Source organism: Fistularia commersonii, chromosome 28, assembly GCF_037954325.1.
Source record: "Fistularia commersonii isolate RoL2024-O1a breed Wild chromosome 28, RoL_Fcom_v1.0, whole genome shotgun sequence".
NCBI lineage: Eukaryota > Metazoa > Chordata > Actinopteri > Syngnathiformes > Fistulariidae > Fistularia > Fistularia commersonii.
In genome coordinates this window covers 3,401,240-3,421,545 of record NC_141311.1, presented here as the reverse complement: position 1 = coordinate 3,421,545, position 20,306 = coordinate 3,401,240, and the positions used below count along the sequence as shown (strand labels likewise).

General features: G+C 46.8%; 2 protein-coding genes across 2 annotated transcripts; one reads left to right on the top strand and one right to left on the bottom strand.

Moving 5' to 3' along the window:
- Nucleotides 1-11: 11 nt before the first annotated feature.
- On the bottom strand, nucleotides 12-9,490 carry hid1a (HID1 domain containing a). The gene is made up of 19 exons (XM_086176085.1): nucleotides 9,315-9,490; nucleotides 8,573-8,722; nucleotides 7,301-7,471; nucleotides 4,884-5,000; nucleotides 4,201-4,307; nucleotides 3,981-4,097; nucleotides 3,688-3,895; nucleotides 3,560-3,616; nucleotides 3,343-3,483; nucleotides 3,155-3,245; nucleotides 2,928-3,079; nucleotides 2,769-2,847; nucleotides 2,524-2,688; nucleotides 2,214-2,441; nucleotides 1,983-2,134; nucleotides 1,826-1,912; nucleotides 1,654-1,745; nucleotides 1,400-1,558; nucleotides 12-1,323 (listed from the first exon to the last, which is right to left on the bottom strand). Exons 1-19 carry the CDS (start codon nucleotides 9,378-9,380, stop codon nucleotides 1,260-1,262), a joined length of 2,403 nt encoding a protein of 800 aa, XP_086032211.1. The 5' UTR covers nucleotides 9,381-9,490; the 3' UTR covers nucleotides 12-1,259.
- A 670-nt stretch (nucleotides 9,491-10,160) lies between these two features.
- On the top strand, nucleotides 10,161-13,509 carry LOC147217193 (protein VCF1). The gene is made up of 3 exons (XM_086176075.1): nucleotides 10,161-10,708; nucleotides 10,997-11,114; nucleotides 11,447-13,509. Exons 1-3 carry the CDS (start codon nucleotides 10,692-10,694, stop codon nucleotides 11,669-11,671), a joined length of 360 nt encoding a protein of 119 aa, XP_086032201.1. The 5' UTR covers nucleotides 10,161-10,691; the 3' UTR covers nucleotides 11,672-13,509.
- Nucleotides 13,510-20,306: the final 6,797 nt, after the last annotated feature.

The window sequence follows — 20,306 nt, the reverse complement described above, 5'->3', positions numbered from 1 at the left end:
ATTGAAAACTGTGAATTTCAAATACCTTTTTTATTCTATTTTCATGTATATTCTCTACATTTGCTGTAATTTGAAGTCAACTGTCTTGCCTATGGGGGCGTGATGCCATCTTTTGGTCAAAGTGTAAAAGGGCAGCTGTCGTTTCGAAAGACCGATGAGACCACTTGTGACGCGATATCATTATTTCACCAAACTCATAAAACCTCAATGCGACCAAACATTTTTTGAGATACGTATCAATATATATATCCAGAATAACTTAAAGAAAATACAGATTTCAACATTAAGCATTATAAGCACAGCCAGCCATAAACTCTGATCTCAGTTATAGTTACATGATCACATAAGTTACAAATAACATCTGCACAAGTACATTTTTTTTTAGAACATTGCAAGTACGGACAATGTGAAACACCAGCGTTGAATCATCCGAGAGGTGCATCTTCACGCCGGAAGCGGCTAAACCATCAACAAGGGTATCCAACAGGCGAACTCGGCAGAGCCGAGGGAAACACTCGGAGCGGGAAGGTGATCTCAAGAACCCGCCGGGAAAACCAGAATTTGAAATGCGGACGGTATGACGGCTCTTCGGCATATACATACAAGGTAGGCAAATTTTAAAATATGATAGAAATGATATGATAGAAAAAGACCAAACACTGTTTTGAACGCTATGTGCTATCACTTAATAATTGCCTGGAATTTCCAAATCCGTGCATTCCTAACTTGCGTTTAGATGTAACCATCTTAAAAAAGCTCGGTAAAAATAAACGATCGATTTATTCCCTGTATTTCGTCATCGGAAGCAAGAGTTTTCACATTCATCCCAACCGGCGCGTCAAAATTCCAGCATACTGCAGACAAACCTGACGGTCAGCGTCGAGAGACGGGACGGTGACGCCCACGCCAGCGCCAGCGCAGGGAAGCTGCCTCCTCGCGTGACTGCGCATCCACTTTCTGATAAATCTACGCTATCAAGAACGGGAGCCCGCCGCGGTCCGACAATATCCACTATTCGAACGTACATTCTGTGGTCCTGAAGTTTGAAACGCAGACGTTTTGTAAATGGAATAGCGAGAATTAAATCATTTCAATCTTCAAATCTTCTTGTGGCGTACGATGCGAGCGTTAGTTATCGTCGTTACCGGGCAAGTGAAACACAGTGAGGTTGACTGGGAGACCAGCAGATACCGAAGGGACGTAGACTCCTGACTTCCAAGCGTCCCGTTTTTTTTTTTTTCCCTCCTCAAACTCCACGCTTACATCTTCTGGATTTCGAAAAGGCGGACGTCGGTGTCGTACCAGATGGGAGGGTCCACGTTCCTGCGAGGGGGAAGCAGTTGAATCAGCGAAAAGGAAGCGCAGCCCGGAGAACGTCCGGATCCTGCGCCGGGCTTACCGTAAATAGACGACGCCCCACATGTAGGTGCGGAACCACATGGCCGTTCCGGCGTTGGCCTGGTACTTTCTGATGAGGATGGGGTGAGGAACGGGCAGCAGGCCCACCAACGTGCCGTGCTGGAGGAACTTCAGGATCTCCGATTCATCGGTCAGACCCCTGCGGTGAGCCGAGACGGGTTACTTTATAAGGGGTATCGTTTAAAAAGCGTCAAATCCGCGCTAACCGAGACGGAGGAGGACGGCTGCACGTACTTGTCGATGCAAATCTTCTCCACCTGGGGAACCAGCACCTGCAGCAGACGCATTATGGTCTGCAGGGGAAGCTTACACTTCCAGGAGAGGACCTGTGGGGAAGATTCCCATGCTCGTTCCGCTCAAGGAAAAAACCTTTTCGAAATGAGAAAGCCGCTTCGAAATTACCGACCCACTCCGGTGTGGCGGCCCAGACGGATGTGGACGACGCAGTTGACAAGCGCCTTCGTTCCATCTCCGCGTCGGTGTAGAAAACATCCTAGCGGTGCAGAGAATTCGAGTTAACGGGTGTTACTTTGAGCGGGTGAATGCCGAACCGGCGCGCTCACCTCGTTGTCCCTGCCCGAGTTCGATTCGGTGTCGCTGGTCCCGGCGGCGGCGTTTTGATCGGAATGATCCGTATTTGAATGGTCCGTCTTCGGGACCGACACCATCGTGCCGTCCTCCGACACCTGGGACTTCTCGGTCAGCTTATCGATGCCTGCGGAAAAACGAACAAAAAAGAAAAATTCGCAAAACCGCGGAGCCGACCAAAGACGGCGGCATTCCGGAATCCCTACCCGGCATGGCGACCAGGCTGGCCTTGAGCGTGCCGGGCTCGGCCGGGACCGCCGGGTGGGAACCCTCCATGGATACGGTCTCCTGGGAACTGGTCCGGGAGATGACATCCGGCGACTTCCTCTTTCTCTGCAGAGCCTTCTGAATGGAGGCGGGATCGGACGGCAGGTTGGCCAGTTGGTGAAACACGTTACGTTTGCGGATGATGGCGTACACCAGGTTGCAGTTTCCTGGAGGGGTTCGTAAGAGATTTCCCTGTAAATATCCATCGAAACAGAAAATGTGCAAATCTGCACGGACGCTTTGTCTTACCGTCGAATTGATACTGGATGATGTTGTTGAACGCTTCCAGGAGGAAAAAGACAAGGTGGTGGTTCTGAGCCGAGGAGAACAGGAACCAGCTCGTGGAGAAGGCTTCCAGCAGGTGGAGCAATTTATTTGCTGCCACCATGGACAAGCTTTTCAGATAGGGAGAGACTGGAAGCGGGAAAAGAATCACGGAATGAGGAAAAATCTCTCATTTTTACGACGTAAAACCAGCAGATAATGTTAATCACCATTTACGACAATCGTGAGGAGGCAGTCAAACAGAGGCTGGAGACGCTGATGGCCTGTGGTGATGATCTTGTGGAAGACCTACAAGACGGAAGCGCCGGTTTTTACAAGGAGGTCGTCTGAGGATGAGCGAACCGTCTGCGGCGGCGGCGGCTTCTCACCACTATCAGCAGGTCGGCGTGAGTCCCCGTGAACACCGGGATGTCCATCGGCACGTGGACCGAGTACGGCTTGTTCAGGCGCACGCCGAAGTTCCTCTCGCCGCTCAGCAGCAGCAGAATGAACACGCCGATGTGCATGAGTCCGACGCGGGCTGCGACCGATGGCGAAAAACGCGTCAAGGACAAAATCGGCGCGCAAACCGGGCATCACGTCAGCGGAGACTCACACTGGTCGGCCCGGGCGTCATTCAGGTAGAACAGTATCGGAACCAGGATGTCCAGGACGTCGCTGCTTTTCAGGACAAAGAACAGGAATTTCTATCGCAGGAACACAAAGCGGATACCTGTGAGTCAACGGGGTTTTCGGACCGCGTCGGATATCTTGAACTTTTCGGTAAAAACGTGATTTCCCTACCTTGTTGAAATCGCAAAGCTTCCAAAACAGCACCAGGAGCTCTTGGTGAAACTGGATCTTTTTGGTGGAGTTGGGCAGGTAGGTCTGGGTCAAGGGGTTGGTCAGCAGACGAGCCAAGCCCTTCAGTACGAAGTCAAAGTCCTGTGGGTTTGAAGAAAACCAGCCGCGATATTGTCTTTCTGGAGAAAACATCCATTAGTCGCTACGACGAGCCTACCTCCTCTCTGTGAATCCTCGACAGATAGTTCACGAAGAGGTTTTCGGGGCCCATGGACTGCAGAAAGAAACACACATTTCAGTGACGCGACGACTTCGTCCGTGCCGAAGCGCGTCTTTGAGCCAAACCTCTTGTTCCTCTATGCTCGACGAGGACGGCGGGCGGTGGGAAGTCGCCCCGTCGTGCTCGAGCGTCACGATGAGGATCTGCACCGCCTGCTCCACCAGCTGCTCCCGGTAATCGGAGAAGAGCAGGTGGTTGTACGGGATGCCGTAGCCCACCGGATCGTACGCGCACACCACGTTAAGCAGAGACGTGAACAGAGGCAAGGCATGCCTGGAGGGAGAGAGAGGCTCGGTTCATCGACAGCCGTGGGCTCCGATGGAAATTCGCCGCCCGAGAGTTTGTTACGCTTCGGTACCGATTTTCAGCGGAGCAGAAAAAGGTCACCCAAGGGTTAAGAACATTGTTGTCTGACGACGGAGGCAGGTACATGACCTCCGAGTAGCACGTGAGCAACAGCCTCAGCAGCTCTGTCCTGATGAGGACAAGGATTATTAAGAGACGAGTCAGTCCGACGTCCACCCAGCGAGACAATGTTTGTATTTTTTTATCAATTCACGTGCGCAGCCGGGACTCACCTGTTCAAGTCGTGAATGTAATTCAAAGGTGGGGACTGTGCGAACCCCACCCCCGCCTCCCAGATGTACTCGCAGCTGTCTATGGTCTGCATGTTCTCCACCGAGTCCTGGGAAACAGCCATAAAACTTAATGGTTGTTCAGTTCTCTTACTTTGTAATTGCATGTGGAATTTTAAACATTTTTTGTCTGAATAGAGACTCCAAAAAAAAAAAAAAATTTCAGCAAACGCCTAAGTCAAAATGGTCTGGATAGCGGAGTGCGGTGAAGTACACAGTATACCATTCAGCTCACTAGCACAAACTCAAACCCTGTAAAGATCGTACATTGTGTTTTAAATCCAAGTCTGACGCGCAACATTCCTCCTTGACTGGTAAAAGGGTAAATGAGTCCTTCCTGGTGAAGGACGACAAGGAAGAAGTCTTCTGTCTCCCGTAAGACGAACCTGGGTGACAGGTTTGTGGGGCAATGCTATGCCAGGAAGAGCTCTTCAATGTCCCCTTGACACTTTTGACATTTACGTCAGGCGAATAATCAAACCCGGACAGAGTCGGCATTGATTTACAAACCAAGGTTGCTTGATTAAAGCGAGAAACCGATATTCAGTTCCTGTCTCCATGGTGTTTTCCTGGATGGCGGGGAGTTAGGACAGTACAGCAGCGGGTCACGGTCCACGAACACTCACTGGGCCTTTCCTGTGACTGTGCACGGTGAAGTCGGGGCAGAAGAGCAGGTCGGCAATCGCCAGCAGCAGCGACTCCGCCAGAGGTCGAGCTCCTTCGTCGTCATCCAGCTCATCTGTCTGAAGGAGAATTAGACTGAATATCTGTTTCCATGTAACTGTTTGCAGATGACATTGTGATCTATAGTGAGAACAGGGAATGGGTTTTGGGGAAACCTAGAGATAGAGGTATGCTCTGGAGAGGAGAGGAATGAAAGTTAGTCGTAGCAAGACAGAATATGTGTGTGAATGAGAGGAACCCGGATGGAACGGTGAGGCTACAGGAAGTGGAGATCAAGAAGTTGGAGGATTTCAGGTACTTGGGGTCAACAGTCCAGAGCAACGGAGAGTGTGGAAAAGAGGTGAAGAGTTGGAATGGGTGGAGAAAAGTGTCAGGGGTGCTATGGGATAGAAGATCATCAGCCAGAATGAAAGGAAATATGTCGGGGACGGTGGTGAGACCAGCGATGCTGTGGGAATATAAGAATACAAAAATAATGTACTTGTAAATTTATTCCAGAAATTTCAGCATATTAAGGACAAAAACAAATTCTATCCCTAGGAGAAGCACATTAATTTGAGGAATAAAGTAATACGCATGGCTCATTTGAGGACGTGAAACAATTTTAGTACTAAAACAATTCTCAGGTATAGGTAAAAAACAAAACAAAAAAAAAGGAGGAAAATACCCCCGGAATCAGGGGTCGGCAACCTTCAACATCTAGAGACATTTGGACCCGGTTTCCACGGAATAGAAAACACTGGGAGCTGCACTTACTTTTTGACGTCTAAAATAAAGGTACCACTTTATATATTGTTTTTTCATATTTTGCCTACCTGGGGTTGAAAGTCTCGACAAATCGACGGCGTCTTGGTGGGTATCCCGGCTTCCGCGACTGTGACGTATATTTTGAGCGTCGAAAAATGATAAATATAATTTTATTTCAATATTTCAAGATCACAACAAACTTCCAATTTAGAGCTAAAATTAAAAAAAGGAACAAACACAAATAAAATACACTTCAATTAAATACTTATAATTTATTTTCCCAAGCCATTCAGAGCCGCAGTGAGAGGGTGAAAGAGCATTCGGCTCCGGAGCCTCGGGTTGCCGACCCCTGGTCTAGAATCAGTTACAAATACGAAAAGACAGGAAGTAGAGCTGGAGACCGCAGAGATGAAGATGCTAAGGTTCTCTTTGGGAGTGACCAGGATGGCCAAGATCAGGAATGAGTCCATCAGAGGGACGACACATGTTAGATGTTTTGGAGAGAAGGTCAGAGATGGTTAAGTCATGTACAGAGGAGGGATAGTGACTGGAATTGTAGGTCTAGAGCAGTGGTTCTTAACCTGGGTTTGATCGAACCCCAGGGGTTCGGTGAGTCAGTCCCAGGGGTTCGGCGGAGGTCAAGACACACATTGGTGATGACATCACTGGCTGCAGGTGATCACGCTACATAGCTCGGCCTATCCGTGCTGCGGGGATTTTGGCGCGCTCAGTTGTTGTAACTTGTGACTGTCGTGATGGTACGTCATGTGATTTCTTTCTTAATCCCTTCATACTAATTATGTCGGGCAAAAAAAGAAAGCGGTCGGAAGAATACGTACAATAAGGATTCACATGTATGACGGAACGTGATTGGAATCGATGTCCTAACTGCATGATTTGCAAAGACAAGATGAGCAATTCTAGTCCAGCACCGGCAAAACTAAGGGAAGGCTTCCTTCAGCTGCATGGAGATGGGAACTACAAGAACATAGCGCTTGCTGAATTCAAGGTGAAGGGAGCCAGATTCGATGAAAAGGCTACTCCGCCTGTTCTTTGTACCCATCAACGAAACGATCCTCGATCCAATAAAGAAGGGTTCGGTGAATGCGCATGTAAAACAGGTGGGGTTCAGTACCTCCAACAAGGTTAAGAACCACTGGTCTAGAGGAAGAACAAAGAGAGGATTTATGGACGTAGTGAGAGAGGATATGAAGGTAGTTGGTGTGAGAGAGGAGGATACAGAGAATAGGGTTCGATGGAGAAGGTTGATTCGCTTTGGCGACCCCTGAAGGGAAAAGCCGAGAGGAGAAGAAGAAGTTTCCATGTAATATCTAAAGCATTATTCATATTTGTAATTAAATGACTCTGCAAAACCCAAAATGAGCTCGCTCTGCATTTCCCCCTAACCGGAAAAAAAAACACAAATCTCGGTGTAATCGGGACGAGGAATTCATTTTGACAATTGGACAGAGCGAAGTGTGTGATGTCATGCGTAGGAAATGCACGGAAAGACAAATCACGGCATCGTCGGCCCGGGATAGGATTGTGCAATTAAATTACACGTTCTGATAGTCGTGTTTGTGAGGACTGACTCCGCATTTGTATCGCTCACCCCTGCGCGCCCGGCGCCGGGCACCGTCGACCAGAAGAACCCTCTCCAGTCCTGGTCCTCGAAGATGTACGGGAGGATGCGCGTCAGGATACGGGTGCAGTTCAGGACCACCTGCTTCTCTCTCTCCGAGGGGCAGCCGGACTCTGCCCCTTGCACCAGCTTCTCCACGGCCTGAGGAGTCCAGGAGAGCAGCCAGGCCATTAAAGGGAGTGCAGGTGCACGCACACACACACACACACACACACACATACACAAGCTAAGGATATCAAAATTGATTTCACTTAAATATCTCAGACAGAAAAATACCTTGATCAGATGCAGCAGTTTAATATGAAGTATCATTTTACTGAGTTTTTGTTTATTCGTCTGAATCACAGACAGGTTAGCAAGAGGCCCCTGGTTCAGTTATAACTGTCTGTCTGGAGTTTGCATGATCTCCCCCGAGGTTCTCCAGTTTCCTCTCACAGTCCAAAAACCACGGAGTAGGTCAATTGAAGACCCTAAAATTTAGGGTCTTCAATTGACCTACTGCTGGTTGTATGTTGTATGGTTGTATGTCCGTAAAAATGTGTCACTTTCATCGACTGTCCGGGATAAACCTCTGGGAAGTGCAGGATATGCCGTACAAATAATGAATTAATTCAAATGAGCATGACCAAATAAACAAAATAATAACGCTGAACTCGGTGATTTGGTGATTTTATCTACATGTTCTTCCATCTGCATATCTCTAAAACATTTTCCTTTTACTATGCGATCGGCTTGAGCGGTTTTACAGTGTCGGGGCAAAGGCAGAGTTTTTGGAGTTATGCACCTGTCATAGCGGCGAGGATAAGTTTTTAGTGTCGGTCATATAATATGAGAGAGCTTCCCCTTAGAAAAACACTCCGGGTTGAATCATTTGATCCTATAAATATTTTGCCCATGAGCTGTGAACATATATTGATTAGCTTTTAACAATAGCTTCAGTCATTACATCTGTTCAATCAACAGCGCTCTGCAGCCCTCTTCTAAAGCTGGTGCAAGATAAGATAAATCAAAAGAAACTGCAAATCAGCTTCTTTGGTGTTTTGTCTCCCGCTTTGTGTAATAAGGCGTCCAGTACGCCTTTGCTGTTTTGATAGGAAGTTTCGAACGGAAGCTGGCACCCAGAGAGGGGAAATGAGGAGAAAGGAAGGGGACCTGCCGCGGCCCCTTAGCAAGGTCATGACGGGGCAACCTCAATTCCTGCCGCGGACATCTTTTGCACGTTACGTTTCGCACAATGTGCACCTTATAGCAGAGAGTCGCCAAGTTGGAGGGGGACTCCTCTCGGAGGGCCCTTATCTCGGCAGCTGGCACCAGTGCGAAAACATCCTGCACCGTTGTGGTGGCGTCGGCCCAAAACTGGTCCCAGAAGGCGTCGTCCGTAGCTTCAACTGGCTGTGGAAAATAAATAGAATCGTGTCAATAACGTTGAAAACCTCATTTCAATCACAGCAGATGTCTGACACCGCCACCACTGCATGGCAGCCGGATTAATACACCGTTATGCAATTGTGATCTTTACATTCCCTGCAGCTATCATATTCTCCCCGGCCTTGATGCTCATTCGTAGGCCCGATGCCGGTGCAAAAACAGGCTCTGACAACAAGGATGCACAATCCGTCCACCTGCCACCTTTGCAGACGTGTTAGTTTTGCATCCACGTCATCCCATCACTTTATTCCCGGCAGGCCAGCGCCGCTCGGTGCGCGACGGCGGGGATGAAGATGCGTGTTTTTTTTTTTTGCCCATCGCCGACATCTTTAGTCTTAATCCGACACGCGATTGCAGATACAGAGTTTTCTGTATTTATTTGCATATATATTTTATTGCAGAGCTCTTGATTAATAGTGATTCATGATTAATAGTCGAAAAGGCTGTCTGGTATTAAAAGACCTCATTATCTCGGCGTCATCTCATCTCCTCGGTGATGCAGCAAACCCCCCCCCCCCCCCCCCCGTCCATCCTCCGGCGATATCCGTGTATTTACCTGTGTTTTGGTGGTCAGCTGAATCACGGCTTTCCTGAAGTTCAGCTTCGAGTCGGTGCTGCCCATCGCGATTTTTTCCCCCCCTAATAACTAATGGAAGTCCTGCCGCCGAGAATCCCTGTTAATCTCAGCCCGTCGCTTGAGTCACAGGCGGAGGCGGGTTCGGATTTCCTTGTTGTTTATTCCATTGGTTCTGTGGCGTCTGGGTGTAACTTCCGGGTTGTGACGCAAATCAAACCCCCCGAGCGGTAACAAAATAATTAAATGCAAAAAAACCGTCCTGATCATCCTTCAATATTGGTAATAATTTTTATTCGATGGATAAAGCGTGCATTCAATACACAAATAAGATTTTAATAGGCATTTGACAGTGCTGCCTCAGGGGGGAAACAGCGGCCCTAGCGGTCGGTTTTCATAGAGTCGATCCATGAGAAAATATAAATTACATTTGTGTCTAATCACAAAAAAAAAAAAAAATACATTCTTATGTATGGGGGGAGATCGGGAACATCAAGCTACTCGATTAAATGGCGTTCAAACGACGATCTTGTTCCAACCGTGTAGCGAAACGAGATTCAATATGCTTGCGCCATCGATTTTCTATGGTACAATCGAGACGTTCACGGTACCTCGTAACTGCTACAATTCAACGCCCAACAAAGTGTCAACGTGAAATATCTGTCTACACAATCCCAAAACATTGCCATTAATAATTTCTTGAGCTTATATTTTCATTCACCATACAATTTCATGGGTATTATATGTGAAATTGCGATATCATGAGAGGATGTTTCGTTTTATTTGTACTTTTACGACAGTACCATAAACGCCTATTTGAACATCTCCGCGCAGCCGCAGTTGCATGTAAACAAACAACTATCGCGGCTGGGTGTGATTGTTCACGGTGCTACAATAGCAAGCTCACTTCTACCAAGAGAAATACAACCTTTATAGTCTTGCGTGGTTGTTTTATGCGTTTTAAGAAAATAGGTTCGGTATTTTTCGACAGTATTCGCTGTGATAGATACATATGAGAACAAGGAGAGCTTGCGGGACGTAAGCTAACTGTGTTTAGCTAGACTGTTAGCTTTCAAACTGCCATTTGCTCAGGGACTAGCTCTCCCATTTACACTAGCAAATAATAGAAAGTATATCTGTATTTACTTTCATCCATTTATTTATATTGGTCAGAATGGCCAATTTCATAACCTAATTTTTCCCAATACTGTACGCTAGCCGGACAAGGCTGGTTTGCTAACCCCTATGATAGGCCGTCGACTTCTAGATAACGAGCTAACAAGCCGCTAACGTCAACCAACCGGGTTCTCCAGTTTATTCAGCAAAAGTCGTCGAGAGTGGTGTATTTAGTCTCATCCCATGTTGACTGAGAACAGGTGAGTGAATCCATTTATGTAACGTTAGAACAAGATTATCAGATAGGCTTGGATGATCCTTGCGACAGAGCGAGCCTCGTCATGATCGCAGCAGCCGAACCGTTATGTCTTCCCCTTGCTAGTCGTGGTAGCATTTTTGGACCTAAACACCGAGTCATCAAAAGAAACTGACTATCCGCCGTCTTTGCCTGCAATTTTGCCGCAATGGCCACTTGATATTGTAATAGTTTACTCGGTACATGTTTATGCAACGTGAGTTAAAAGATCTACGTCCGTACACTCGCATAGGAAACGGCAGCACAGTTGCAGTGATGAGGAGAACGGCCACCTGGTGCCTCAAGCCAAAAGGCAGAGCAGGGCTCATCCTCTGTCACCTGAGCCAGGCAGAGATGCCTGGGACCCTGAGGTAAAATCAAAATCCCCAGACTTCTCATTCAGTTCCATGTTTCACAGTTCCTATTGCCTGGCTATATAAATCGCCAATGCTTGTCTTGCTTTCATATGAGAAATGAATCATGTTCCACATGAAGCCCATTAATGTGTTTCATAGATCAGGCATCTTTGCAAGTGCAGAAACAGCACCGTTTGATCATGGATACTGTTGCTAATATCTATGTTCTTTCTTCAACAAATCTTAAAATACAAATGAAGTGCGGGTGTGGCATGATCATTGCTGTGTATCAGTATTTCTTGTCTTGTGGTATGCTGACTCTCCCCTTGTGTTCATCCCTCTTTCAGTCTTCCAACAGTGAGAGCAGCTGCAGCATCAGCAGTCCGGAGCATGCAGCCGGGAGCTGTAGCAGTCGTTGTGTCATGGGGCCCAGCAGTCCCCTCAGCTCAGGCGACTCTTCAGAAGTGGTCAACCCAACAGATCTGGTTTCCTACCTGCAGATCAACCGCATCCTGAAGGAGGCACATTTCCAGAGCCTACAGAGTAGAGGTCAGGTCAGAGACACACGATGACCATATGTCCTCATATCAGCCATTGTGACCATCGAAACTGGTCAGAGCATCACTTGTGGAATCACTTCACTCAGCTCTTCCTAACCCATCTCCAGTCACTGCGATATCTCAATTGTTCTCTATATGCTTTTAAGTTGTGTAAGGACGGGAGCTGTTAACCTTTCAAATAAGTCATAATGATAATCATTTTAGCAATAATAACTGTGATAAAATCAAGACCTTTCTGGGTGCACCTGTTTTCTTACCAGTCTGTTTACATGCTGCTTGAGGAGCCTTTATAGTGACGGACTGACTGATTCAGGTGAATCCCTCAGAGTTCTCTCAAATAGATGCAGGAGCTGTAGAAATAACGCCAAACCCAATTTTAGGCCAGTCAGTGTGACTTGTTTAGTCTCCCAGTAGAGTACTTGTATAATACTGAATCTGATGTCTATGTAAGTACATGGGCCAGTCTCAGGGAGGAATTGCACTTGTCTAAGATTGCTCATCTTCTTTCGTATTCAGACAGGGATTTCTATTCTAGAGCGGTGTAGAGGCCAAGGGTGTTTCAATTTCTGTTTTTCATTAGCCGGCAAAACATTACATTTTAAATGCATAAGTTATTGACTGGTATTATTATCTAGTATTGTTATGAATTGGGATTTTTTTTAGCAAGGTCTTCTTGACACTGCACAGTGGAGAAAAAAAATAATGGGGGAGAAAAAAACATTTTCCTCTTTTCAATTTAAGTACGGTATGAGCATCGAGATACTAATTTATTTCCAAGTACATATTCAAGTTTACCCCATTGTCAACATCGTACGCAGCCCGGCAACGGTATCATCTGGTAATCACCTTTCATCGGCAATAGGAAATTTCATGTTCTTCTTAGAAAGAATATCCCATTTTCACATGAAAAAATCAGTCAGTGTATTGTTACTCGATTTTTAAGAATCCAGTGGCAGAATGACACACTATATTGTACACAAATGTTACCCTATTGCTACTATATACAACCCAGGCTGGATTGATGGGTCCCCTATGGCTGCCATATAATTACATTTAGCTATTTTAAAACAAATTGGCATGAAGTGTGAGGCATGTAGCTATTTACTTGGTCTTGGTGTTTTTGTTTTTTTGGTTCTCTGTAATAATCATTACTGCAACACGATCGCTCAATTTCATATCTGGTTATTTATTAAAAATGACAACTTCTGTGCTGAAATCCTGAAATATTTTTATAATAACAATGATATGAATGAAAGTATTTATTCGAGGTGGGGAGAGAGAGAAATTCCACCCATGAACTCTACGGCCGTCCCATTGTTTTTTTGACGTTCTCTGTTTTGGCTTTGATTTTTCGATTTTTTTTTTTTTTTTTTTTTTTTTCCAGTTCTGAACAAGGGCCGTTTCACGTGGCGTCCGAGCGCACGGGAAAACAGTTGTTTCTATCCAGAGAAGGCTCCGGTGGTTAGTCACTCCTTTTATTGCAAGAACTAAATATCTGTTATTGCAGACATGTCTCTTTGCCTGTGCACTGTTGTTTTATGGTTTCTGTACAAGTGTCCCGGTGCTCTGAACATCCAGGTCCAAGCACTGACCTTAAGGTTGTGCATCTCTCGTTGTTCTTAAAAGAGTGTATGCTTCACTTGGGATCCATAAACCCAGGAGAAAGCTCGGCTTTTAGCTTTTGTTTTTATTTCTGAATCGATCCGACAGAAATGAAAGCTTTTAGAAGATGTTGTTTATTTTTTTTAATGATGAATTTTTTGTATTTAGTAATTTACATGACATGAACGCATTGACTTTTTTCATGTAAATCATTCATTTCAATAATAAAAAAAAAAAAAATGTTTTTAAACCAATGTCCTTTTTTCATGGGCATGTAGGAGGGTGTAACGTTGAAGCTGACCTCAGCACTTGTAAAAAATATGTTATTCTCAAAAGTGTCAATGTTGTTCCCGTTCTCGAACGAGTAGATTATCACTCTGACTGGAAGGCTTCACATGTCTACAAACAGGAATTCCCTTCATCCGCTCGCCCTCCTCCCTTTTCCCCGCAAATAGCCATTAATGAATGACTCCCCATGCATTGAGATCACCATTAATGAGGTATGAACTGTGTCGAACAGAGGCACAGTGAAAGGTTTCTTTAATTAGCACTCTACATGTCCTTGTCTAGTCACAGACACAGTAACAGATTACATACATTAATGCATCACACGTAACCACGGTTACCTTGACTGCTACTGTGGGCCCTCATTACTTGCCTCCTTGGATTCAACCACTCCACCTCAGCTAAATTAGAGATGATGAATGAGCCAGTGATAATTCAGGATTAGAAATCTTCTAGATTCTTGACAACGCCGTTCGTTCTTTCTCTCAGGTGCCTTCATGCCTCCTCATTATATACAGCCCTCAAATATACAGAGAGGGACAAATAATGATGTGCAAGTAAGATATCACAATAAATGCTGGATTGCAGTTCAGATATTATCCACTTGACATTTTCCCCGTGTTAAAATAAGGTATTATTATTATCATTATTATTATTATTACAAGTTCTTTTGTGTTTACTTGATACAAGTCTCATTTTGTGCGGCAAAGAAAAATCTATACCGAGTCTCACAAAGACTTGCAACCAATCAGCTTCCTATATCAACCCCAGTCACGTGGTCATCCCATTAGCCAATCACAAAAGCCTCACCTGCCTTTTTTCGTCCAGGACACGCAGACCCAAATATACAACTACTGTCACATATGTGCGAACAGACGGGATGCACAGTGTCATTTATTTATCAATATGGCATGATGCGCAAAAGCGACCGATCTCTACGAAATTGAAAGATCAACATTCACAGAAGCGGAGTGATTTTTACATGTTCGTTTTGAGCAGATGTCCTGACAGCAGATGTTCATGTCAAGATCAGCAGAGGGCAGCACACAGCTGGAGCGCTGACCGGACACAAAGTGATTACCGCGCAGTCCGGATCTCATCAATTCTGGAGAATCCCCGAAACGTGCAGCCGATGCGGAAGATATTTATCCTTAATCTCTTCTCATACAAACACACAGTCACACATTCATACACACCGTGTCCTCTCCTTGCTGCACCCAGATATGAAGGTGGGCGGTGATGAATAGCTCATATCAGTTGTGTGGAGAGGCAGGAGAGAGTTAAATGAACTGTCCTTGTTCTGGGGTCTATGTATGCGCATACATTGTTATATTTTTATCATGGCCACTGGAAAAAAAAAAAAAAATCTGGGTTAGTCTTGGCCTGTGTATTCTTTTTCTTTGTGTCCTTTCTGCTTCAATTCTCATTGCCGTTCAAATGAAAGAAGCGCTGTGAAAACATGGCGCTCAAAACTTCTCTGTTATGCTTAATATTCGCCGCGATCCATTTTGCCTTCAACTTTCACACAAAAATCATGGCGAATGAATTCGCGCGTGCCGGAACGGTGCGGAGAAATCGAACCGTTCGGCAAAACATTCCTTCAGCTGAATGACATACATATATTATGAAAAAAAATATATATATTTAAAAAGTTTGTGGCATGAGGAGATAGGGTAAAAAAAAAAAAACGCAAATGTGAGTTAAGCCGATACGGGCACCATCGCTTCTGTTATTTTTGCCACATTTTGGCCGATATGGATTTTGGGCAGCTGATGCCTGGCATGTGGCGGTGATTGGGTCGGCATCCAAGTAGGCTGCTTTCCCTCACCCGGCCAACACAAACATCTGCTTTGCCTCCCCACCACCTTTTTAACACAGATTCAAACAACATTTCTTGCCTGCTCTGCCACTCCTTTGGCCATCTGAAGAATTAATGACCCGCCAAGCACATTAGCGGTGCCCTATTGCTCTGTCCTAGCTGGAGTTGGTGATAGAGGGAAGTGTAGCGGGCGAACAAGGAGAGAGAAGGGTTAGTGGAGCAGGATGATGAAGTGCTTCTCGGTTAGTGTGGAAGAGCGATAGCTTTTCAGAGGAAATTCTTGATGTCGTGTGGAATCTATGTTGAAGTGTATTTGTAAATCGAAAACCTCTTCTTCTTTTTTTTTTTTTCGCATCGTATTCATGAAAGCGCTCCTTTCCATATGGTAGCGGTGGAGGAGGTATTGGATAAGTAAAGCCCGCCCCCTGGAAATAGTTAATCCGCTCCTCTTCATTGTTTTCTATCAAGCAGCCTGCACAGTTCCTGAGAATCGTAGCTGTTGCCGTCCAGATGTAGAGAGGAGGGCTGGGTTATCTCACTGACTGAAGCCTAAACATGCTGCCCCACTGCTGTTTTCATTTCCCCGAGCTGCAGAATCAAACAGACCAGCCGCTCTTTAGAACCGGTCTGATCGAGGACAACCAGCAGGCTTAGCAGGCTGAGGTCAGAGTCTCTGGTTCCACTCTACGGCCTCGCCATTCAATTTCACACAATATGCTTCACAGACAATGTACAGTGGACTGTTTTCATTGCACAGTGAAGTTACAGTCAAGGCCCCTATCGATCATAATAAATGTTCACCCCAGAAGGCAGAAGAAAGGCTGTGAGCACTTTTGAGGCCACAGACGTTTCTCCTTGTATGGTCGTGACTGTTGTTCGTGCTAAAGCCATTTTCCCCGCCGGAGATTTGTCCAAACGTGATGTTTACATGACGCAGGGCAGGCGTACGTCCCGGAGAGCCACGCCGAGCGAAAGTGCCGTAGTTTAGAGAAACCCGCGGCGAGCGGGGCCGTTGGAGATTTCCCGTACGGGCGGAGCGCCGCCGTTTAGACCGACATTTCTAAATGAGACGAATCGGGCTCGGCCCCCTTGCTCTCTGCTCGGAGAGCAATGCGGCTAACCTGCCACGCAGCCATGTTTCATCACCGGAGGGCTGAAATGGCGCCGCTTACAGCCGCCCAGGCGCAATTTGTTGCATCTGGACCATAACTGTCAGGAAGAGATATACTTTCACTTAAATAGCTGCCCATAATCTGCCCCTCTCTCTGTATTATCCTAATTGAACCCACGGGTGGCCGGTGCCATCAATAGCTGAGCTCATCTGCAAATTAATAAAACATGGGCGCTCACCAAATCTATGCCCTGGACGGAGCTTCAAGCTACTTAGACACACTGAGGGTGATCGCTTTCGGAACAGTTATTCGCGAAAGAAATGGAAGAGCAATAAAATGTCCTCATTTGGTTCGGTGATAAGCACGAGCTCTTATTGCCCCCGAACGAGCCTCCTTTTCTTCCGCGCTCTGTTTTTCGTTCTAGGAATACTCTGCGAGCCTGGACGTAAACGCGTTTTCTTGCAATCTGTCCCGTAACGTCGGCGTCTGGGTCCCGTGCAGCGTATTCAACAGGTGATCTCCGAGCGGGAAGCGGGCCGCTCGCTCCCCCGGCCCGGCCCGAGGCGTTCCGGCGCCATCCGCAAGCCAAGTGCCTCATCAGCAGAAATACAGGGGGGTGAGGGAGCCTTTTGATTTTGGAGTATGTTTTGACCGTCTGGACTTGAGCCCGGCGTGACGTGGGAGACGACGGAAGAGGCGGTCATAACAATAAGACTTCTCCTTAATAACAACAAATCCTCGAGGACACTAAAAAAGCAGCCGCAGAGGTTATTAAAGACATCTATCATGTCTGCTGGGCAGATGATCACTCCTCTGTTGAGCATGAAACCAAGGCCGCTGCATCCGAACCCGCTTTTCCTATCGCTTCTCGAGCTCTCTCCCACACAGCTCGCCCTCGCCGAGCACCGGATTCTTTGTTTTCACGCGTACAAACACCCAAGGCGGGCTTCCAAAAACACGGTGAACTCCCACCCGAGGGGGAGGCCGTGTACAAAGTGGCATCGCGCGCCGCGGGAAGCCAGGACTCCTCAAATAACAACTTGACGTACCTGGCCTTGGATGCACCGCGAAGCCCCCTCCGTTCTATTCGAGCTATTATTTCGTAGTGTCGGAGTGCAGGGGAGCGCTGCCGGAGAAAGTCATCACAGGACATAAAGAGAGGAACGCTGTAAAGGCAGGAAGGCCGTGACGACTTAATGAGGCATCAAGGTTGACTGAACAATGTGGAAAGAGAGAGTAAAGGCCGACGTCACGAATGCAGCGAGAGACGCGCGGGTGAAACGGGAAACCTAGCGGATGCTGTGAGGAACACGACTGGATGGTCCACTCCCCCGGAGAAGGGAACCTGTTCATCCGTCCACCGGCGCACGAACGTGAGTAAAATCTGTCACGCTAATATCGCTGTTTTCGGCAAAGCGCCCGTATCGTTCATGTAAAGCGGCGGCGTGTTACAAAGAGCTGCTAAAACAGCCGGGGATCGACGAGCGCCACCCCTACGCCTCCGCGCTCGCACTTTAATCTTTTGTTGGCGAATACGTGTCGCGGAAGCCGGCGGCGACCGAAAGTACATGCTTGAGAAGCCGCGCCGGGTTTTGAAACGTTTCGAAAGTGTCGGGGAATGTCAATCATTCGGCGGCCTTGAGAAAAGACACCGGTGAGAAAAGGTGCCCGAACGTGAACACGGTAAAAACACGTTTACGTCACAAAAGCCTTGATTGTGTCTTTGTTAACGTACACGCACACACACACACGCGATAACACACTTAAGTCTCGGTCTCAAGACGCTCACATGCAAAAAAGAAAGGAGACGAACAAGCAAAGCCAGAAACGCTCCAACCCTGCACGTTTCCAAGTTTTAACTGGAACGGGGATAAAGTTTGGATATATTTTGGAATATCTCTACTTTGTTCCCCCTGAATCTCGTGGAAATTTCAACAGCCTCCATATCGACTTTGCACGTGATAGTCTAGTCTCTGCGCGCGGCACCGCCGGGCCGTTAAAAAAAAAAAAAAAAAAAAAGGCTTGTGTTTTTACTTTTGTGGCTCTGGAGGGAGGTCTCGGTGTGGAAAATGAAAAATAAGAATCTTACTTTCACTCTGACACTTCAGCGCTTTCGTTATTTAAATCCGGGGGAACGAAAAGTTTGCAGTCGTTCACAGAACAGACGTGTCGCCATCGAAAGCCAGGATAGGTTTAAGCGTCCCCGCGAGCCTGAGTGCAGGATAAGCAGAATGAATGAATGAATGAATTTGTCAGTTCATGGGGGGGTCAGTGTGCTAATGCGATATGAGAGAACCGCATGATGCGCTGGCGGAGTTTAGCCCCGTTTAATATGTCAAAACGGCGGCATCGATAATCCGTGTTTTTAAATCATTTACGGTTTTCCGATCATTTCCTCTATTTTTTAACAGAGGAGTCGGATCATTTCAGCCTCACGATGCTCTGAGTGACTTTTTTTTTTTTTCCCCTTGAAATTGGGTTTATTGATGAACATTTTTTGTTTAAACGGCCGCGTTGCTACTGCACGAAAATAAGTCGAGCTCAAAGGACGAAGGGATTTGTCTGAGAAGTCCGCGAGGCTTTGCCATCTCCTTTTTTTTTTTTGTTGTTTATTTTTCCCCCCTCGTTCCGGAGTGCTTCAACCCCCACCTTTCTATTTTCATTGGCATCTAAGCAGCCTGGCACCAAGTTCCATGTGCTCGTTCAATAGCCAGTTTTTCAATACACGCGGATTCGTTGTAGGTTGCGCGCACAAAGGAAGGACTCTGATTCCCGCGCTCAATGTCGGAACTCTTCAAGTTTCCCGCCTCGGGTCTAAAAGCAGCTCTCCCCTTAAGTGTCGCGTATTGTCGTCGGGGTGTATTGATTGATCGGCTTCGTTTCTCCTCCCTCGGTGGAGTGGAGACGTCCGCGGCTTTGCGGAGGCTGTCGAAATCTATTCAGGCCCTTCGCTTTACCTGCCGGAGCAGAGGGTCGCCTCTTCCCTTCCAGCCATTACCGACGGAGGACGCTTTTTAATCTGCCGCTAAACCTTTATGCCATTCGGATTCGGTTTCACACTCTACGGTGCGTTTTTTTTTTTTTCAGTCCTTTGATGGTATTATTCCGAGTCGCCATTGTATTTTGATTTATATATATATATATATATATATATATCCTCGCACTTCAACCCCTTTGGACTGTGAAACTCACCTCGTCACCGCTGATGAAATATAATTGAACGCACGTGGGTTCAAAGTCTCTCGCAATCTGCTCTCCCGTACTAAAAAATGTGACATTCTGCCGAGAGTCTCCGCACACACACACACACACACACACACACTCCGGAAGATGCCGGTGATTCACTGTTTCCTCCCGGTAAAACAGCCGATGTGCACCTGGAGGCGACCGGGATCCGCCAGAATCCCGCAGGCGTGATTGGAAACGGTCCAGAATCGAATTATACGAAATGGGAATTTGACTGATGTGTGGCACTTCGCTGAGCCCAAATGTTTAACCACACACACACACACACACACACACACACACACACACACACATGCACTCATACAGATGGTCTAATATCCACGCACAGCAACAGCTGGAGTTATAAGCACATCTGCTCCGCCCTCGTCGGAGACAGAGAGGGTTCCCGCGGCCTCTGTGTTGACCTCCTATCACATATTTTCACTTTTCGGTCCACGGCACTACCCACAGTGGCAAGAATCCCGACGCGGGGAGGCTCCCGTACGACTCCCTGACTCACACGGTGACCTATCGAGCTCGCCCAGGGGGCGAACAGACGTCCGCCCAAATCACATCTTCCGCACTCCCTCGCACGCTGTTTTCT

Excerpts from the sequence above, each read along its gene's own strand:
- hid1a (XM_086176085.1), bottom strand. The coding sequence starts at position 9,380 with ATGGGCAGCACCGACTCGAAGCTGAACTTCAGGAAAGCCGTGATTCAG. Across the intron at positions 3,896-3,980 it reads TTCTGCTCCGCTGAAAATCG|GCATGCCTTGCCTCTGTTCA; the intron begins GTACCGAAGCGT and ends CTCTCCCTCCAG. Across the intron at positions 3,246-3,342 it reads AGCTTTGCGATTTCAACAAG|AAATTCCTGTTCTTTGTCCT; the intron begins GTAGGGAAATCA and ends TTCCTGCGATAG.
- LOC147217193 (XM_086176075.1), top strand. Across the intron at positions 11,115-11,446 it reads GAGATGCCTGGGACCCTGAG|TCTTCCAACAGTGAGAGCAG; the intron begins GTAAAATCAAAA and ends TCCCTCTTTCAG.